The sequence below is a fragment of the Chondrus crispus genome, genomic scaffold, assembly GCF_000350225.1.
Source record: "Chondrus crispus Stackhouse genomic scaffold, scaffold_271, whole genome shotgun sequence".
Taxonomy (NCBI): domain Eukaryota; phylum Rhodophyta; class Florideophyceae; order Gigartinales; family Gigartinaceae; genus Chondrus; species Chondrus crispus.
Genome location: NW_005179154.1, coordinates 9,011 through 14,053, shown reverse-complemented (window position 1 = coordinate 14,053; position 5,043 = coordinate 9,011). Strand labels below are relative to the sequence as shown.

The following is a 5,043-nucleotide window of genomic DNA, read 5'->3' as shown; positions in this document are numbered from 1 at the left end:
ATGGATGACGCCTCTGTTCCGCAACCTTTCCGCAAGTGCAAGAATCATGGTCACGTCTGTATCTTTCGACACGAAAACACAGCTGCTTCCGCGCCTGGAGAAATTCTCGATGCTCGTCGGCGTGGGGGTGCTCGTGGCGCACATGTGGTCCTCCTCCCAACCAAGGTCAGCCAAAAGGGGTTGTACGAAGGTGTTGAATGCTGCGACGAAACGTGTTTCGGCCTCGCCGTGTGCAATCGTAGTGTCAGTGATTTCCAAGCCGCCCCTACTCGACAGCTTCCGAGCGGGATATCATGACACCTGAGATTTTCGGGATTGTGCCGCGCCCCTCCGCAAGCCAAAAGCCAAATGCTTACATCCTCTCCTTTAGGCTTTAGTCTTTTAGGCTTTAGGGCGTCGCCTTCCAGCGCCTGTATTAATTGGTATTACCATCCGATTATTTTTTTAAATAATAAAATGCGATTATTTAGATATTTTATGCTGGTTTTCCTGATACTGTACCTCATGGTAGAGCCACACCCTGAACGATAAGTGTTCATTTTTGCGCCACCCCCCATCCATCGCCATCGCCCCTCCGCAACCCCGATGCTTTCATCCTCTCCTTTAGTCGTCGTGCTCAGGCCGAGGTGCGAAACGGCAACCATACGCAACTGTGCCGTAGCTTTACAAACTTGGCAACGCCATTCTAACTTGCCGTGTTAGAAACGCCGCAGTCCAGCCCCTACAATACTGCCCTACAGCCTGCCCAGACCCGCCATCCGGACCCCTCCCCCCACCCTCCCCGTCACCCGCCTCCCAGCATCTCGATCTCATCGAGGGGCATCCTCTCCACGCGCGCGAGCAGATGCTTCTGCAGCAGTCTAGCGACCGTCTTCCCCTTCTCCGCGTCGACGGTCTCGACCCTCTGCCACAGCGACGCGTCCGCGCCCGCGACCGGCGCCGCCCTCTTCTCCGCCTTCGGCGCGCCCCGCGCCGCCGCGCCGCCCGCGTACGCCGCGCCGCCGCGCGCGCCCGGCCCCTGCCACGTCGCCTCGCGCGCCGTCGCGTGCTCACTCACTGCCTCCCACAGCGCCCGCGCGGAAACCCCTGCCGCCTCCATGCTCCCGTCCATCACTCCCTTGCCCACGCCCCCGGGCACGGACCTCGCTCGCCGCGCAACCCCTCTTTTGTTGCCGTTGGCCCGCCGCGGGACGCGCCCCATAAAATTTCTAAATTTCATGCCACCCATCTGCCCCCATATTGCTGCCCCCCCGCCCCCACCCGCCCGCGCCTTCCCGTTGGAGGGCCCGCGGCGCGTGTCCCGCGGCGCAGCCACGCGGCCACGTTCGCGCGCCAGCAAAGCCCGGCCACGTCCATTACGGACAGTGTGTATTCTGCTCTAGACGCACACGCACTCCGCCGCATCTGCTCTACCTTGCTCCTGCCTCCCCCCGCATGCGTTCCTGAAGCGCAGCTGTGACCCGCGCCCGCGCCCCGCCCCCGCCCCCGCCCGCGATGTCGGACGTCGAGCACGTGCCCGTGTGGGTCCCGGAGATCGCGCCGGGCGTGCGCGCGGACGTGTACCCGGTGGAGCCGCCGCACCCGTCGCGCGCCCCGTTCTGCGACGCCCCGCCCGAGCTCAAGCTGGACCGCGAGGCCGTCACCAGCGGCTACGCCGAGCGCCGCATGCCGTACGAGTTTGCGTCGTGCCTGCCCGCCCCGGTGTCCGCGCTCTCCGCGCCCACCCTGTCGTCGGCCGTGCCGGGCGCTACCCCGACCCACGGGCCCGCCACGGGGAACGGCCTCTCGCCCACCGACTTGTCCAAGCTCCGCACGGGCATTGCCGTCTTGAGGAGGAGCAGGCCGACAAAGCTGCAGCGCGTGGAGGTCTGCACGTTTGAGAAGGAGGAGACGGATGAGCCGGACCCTGCGGAAGGGTATGTCGTGTCCGGGAATAAGAAGGCCTTTCCGTTGCAGAAGGCAGGTGCGTCCAGCTCGCTGGAGGACTGGTTTAACAAGCTGAGCGCCGGCGCCAAGTTTGACACCGCCGAGCTGGCGAGGAGCGTCCCGCTGTGGCCGGGCATTGGGCGCAGCACGGGCAAGGTCATTGAGATGATGGCGAGTCGGTCTGTTCCTACGCAGAGGGCCGCCTGGTACATTAGGATTGCCGTCCTGAATGAGTGCGTCAAACAGATTCGGCCCAACCGCCCACCGCCTTCGGCCAAGGTCTTTTGGAGCCGCCAGCTTTGCGCCCTGCTCAAGACGGAGATGGAAGCCATCCGTGCGAGGGAGACCGCCATTCTCGGCTCCATGGATCGAGTCACTTTTTGGGCCTACGTCCTGGACTTGTCGCGATGGCAGGCGGATGAGGGATTGTTGGACTGCAAACAGTGGCTTGCCCAGATTGCTGCTGTACTGCGCGCCGAGCTTGTCCTGTCCCAGTCGTTTACTTCCCCGGGAACGAGGATCGCCATCAAAGCCACCCGCCGCTTCTTGCCAGAGTTCCTCACGTCGACGGAGAGCTCGCATTTGTTGCTCGAGTCTTTGCTGCCCGGCGCCAAGGAGATTGTCAAGGCCTGGCGAGGCGCCCCGGCGGCTGCTGCGAAGGCCGCTGCCAACGGTGCCGCCAGCCAGGGTAAGCGCGACCCCAAATCCCCCTCCCGGAAGGGGGCCGTCAAGCGCCAGCAGTTTCAACCCAATTTATGTCACCGCGAGGTTACGATGTTGCTCAGCGCGGCTGTGCGAGTGCTCGATGGCACCATAATAGGCAGTCCCGATTCCGAGGCAAGGATGAGCGACCTTGAACGATATGTCAAGCGCGGGATCGCCATCATGCTGAAGAGCCGCAATCGTCAGTCCCTTGATTTGGGTAAGAGTGTGGACAGGATTCTTCCTGTCCAGTATCCAAACCAAGCTTTTAGTACAGACAAGGACAAAAATCTCTCGTCTCACCTTGCATATCGCGAGTTGGAGATGTTGCCGGGGCACGGCGATTTGTCGAGACCCATAAAGGTTTTATATGACATAAGCAAAGACCGCGGCGGTCTAGGAGAAGTGGTGCGACAGGTTTGCTGCTGGGCAGTTGCCGCTTCCGTCACTGGCGAAGCAGAAGCCGTTTGTGTCGGGTGTGGTGTGCTTTTCAGTCTCGGGCTCAACTTTGGAGCATCCTCCAGGAATACTACACCGCAGGCACAAAAACCGCTTCGATGTTTCACTCTCGACGTGCATGGTTTGCGTACGGAGGGAGACAGTGCTTCGGCCAACCCACCGCTGCAACGCGAGATTTGGGGCTTTTTGAAAGGGTTTGCCAAAAACAAGGAGGCCTCCACGGTTGATGGCAAAGACCGTCTGGTGCGATTTGTCGCCCAACTGTGTCGCACTGGCCAGCTCTCACTTCGCGTTCTTGTGCGGGATATATCAAGGTTGTCAAGCAATGGACACTCGGGAGTAGGGTTCTTGGTCAAGGTTCTCGCTTTGCTGCCGAATCCGGTGGAACTACACAATCATTTGAAGAACAGTGCTGGTGCTCTGGCATTAGACTGTCGAAAACCTCTCCTGCGCAAGTTTGGATACATGACTAACTCTCGACTAAAGCAGGCCAAGGCCAACGAAGGCGTTGTGCGGGCTGTGCTAGCTGGGGAAAGGGATACAATCCTCTCGGAAACGAAAAAATTGCATCGAGCGGGCGACACGAGTGCAACTTTGTCCACTGCTGAAGTGGTGAGAGCGAGATGTGTTGGGCCGTGGTTGGAGAAACGAGGGGAAATTAGGAATAGGGTACAGGGTGTTTGTTCTTTCTTTCTAGTTGTCAAAGAACCGAACATGGCGGTTGAGTGGTTGATGGCAAACTTGACCAAACTTGCGGATGAAGTCAGTCGGGGAAACGTGGATTCATCGAGGCGAGAATCCACAGCCGAGTTGTTAGTCGTAATGGTGGGGCTTCTTGAAGAGTTGAACAGGTTCATTGCTGCTGGCGGCCTTCTTGAAGCCACCTTCCTCGTCATGGAGAAGCTGTGGTCGTGCTCTTCGGTTACGGCCGAAGTCCGGAAGCGGATATTATTATCATGCGCAGCGTTTTATTGCTTGTTCGACGGAGGTCTTGCCAAGCCTTCCCCATATTGGACACGGATGGTATTGAAGCATGTGCGAAGAAAGGTTGAGCATGCTAATGGGGTGAGGATCCATCCGTTGGCGCATGCCTGCATGACCGGAAAGATTAGTGAGACTCTTGGAGAGAAACTCAACTTGAGTGACATACTGGCAAGCGCCAAAAGGGAAGCAGCGCTTGCTCAGGAAGCAAACGCTCCTCAGCGGCTAAGAATATTTCGACAAGGCATTTCGTCGACCTTGGAAGAGGCGAAGCGAAATTTCGGCGACACGTCACGTGCTTTTCGGTTTCAGACATACCTGGCTCAGGGACTCACAACTACGGATATATTCGGGGGGGTATTTATCCCACTGTTAAGTGACGCTTTGTTGGACTCCACTGAAGGAAGGACTCAGAAACGCTTCTCTCAGCGGCTTCTCTCGGCGTTAGAGTCAATCAGGCAGGATGAGCATGAGGTTTGGATCCAGGGGCTATGGCCCTCTGTCTTTGTGGAATTCCTATCGTTAATAATTGCGGGGTGTGTGAGCGGACAGGCGGATGCCAACGCCTTTTTTGAGCTTATAGATGGGGTGAGATGGATCTGGAACATTCTTGGGCCTCGAGCGGGTATATCACTGGCTGTCGACATCCGCCGTCGAGTTGAATTCCACTACCAGAAAGTAGGGTCTATTGACACCAACTATCTGCTGGTGCTACTAATTAATATGGTGACTCGGTTTTTGGGTGACTCAGGCAGGGACGAGGCGAAACTAGCCGGATTGCTTGGTGAAGAACCTCTTGGAATGATCGAAATGCAGGTGGCTTTGCTCGCAGCACATAGAAAAGAACAAGGTATGGATCAGGAATTCGGAACTCGAATGGGGGAAGCTGCTTTGTCGTTGATTTGTGTAGATTCAGCACGGAGCCTTGCTTTAGCCACACTGCGATCCTGCACGGAAAAAGAGAGGCGGCAAATT

At 58.1% G+C, this 5,043-nt stretch overlaps 4 protein-coding genes; all 4 read right to left on the bottom strand.

Moving 5' to 3' along the window:
* The window catches only part of CHC_T00005183001 (hypothetical protein), a 2,242-nt gene extending 2,194 nt beyond the window's left edge, over window positions 1-48 (bottom strand). Inside the window, exon 1 of the mRNA XM_005716552.1 lies at window positions 1-48. This exon is cut by the window's left edge and continues 2,043 nt beyond it. Coding sequence (XP_005716609.1) covers window positions 1-48 — 48 coding nt within the window.
* Window positions 49-425: 377 nt separating this feature from the next.
* CHC_T00005182001 (hypothetical protein) lies at window positions 426-644 on the bottom strand. Its single transcript, XM_005716551.1, has one exon. The coding sequence runs from the start codon at window positions 642-644 to the stop codon at window positions 426-428; it is 219 nt and encodes a 72-aa protein (XP_005716608.1).
* Window positions 645-663: 19 nt separating this feature from the next.
* CHC_T00005181001 (hypothetical protein) lies at window positions 664-813 on the bottom strand. The gene has a single exon (XM_005716550.1). The coding sequence runs from the start codon at window positions 811-813 to the stop codon at window positions 664-666; it is 150 nt and encodes a 49-aa protein (XP_005716607.1).
* A 2,669-nt stretch (window positions 814-3,482) lies between these two features.
* Window positions 3,483-5,043, bottom strand: part of CHC_T00005180001 (hypothetical protein) — a 2,657-nt gene continuing 1,096 nt past the window's right edge. The window contains 2 exon segments of the mRNA XM_005716549.1: window positions 3,483-3,983; window positions 3,984-5,043. The exon segment at window positions 3,984-5,043 is cut by the window's right edge and continues 1,096 nt beyond it. Coding sequence (XP_005716606.1) covers window positions 3,483-3,983 — 501 coding nt within the window. The 5' untranslated portion in view covers window positions 3,984-5,043.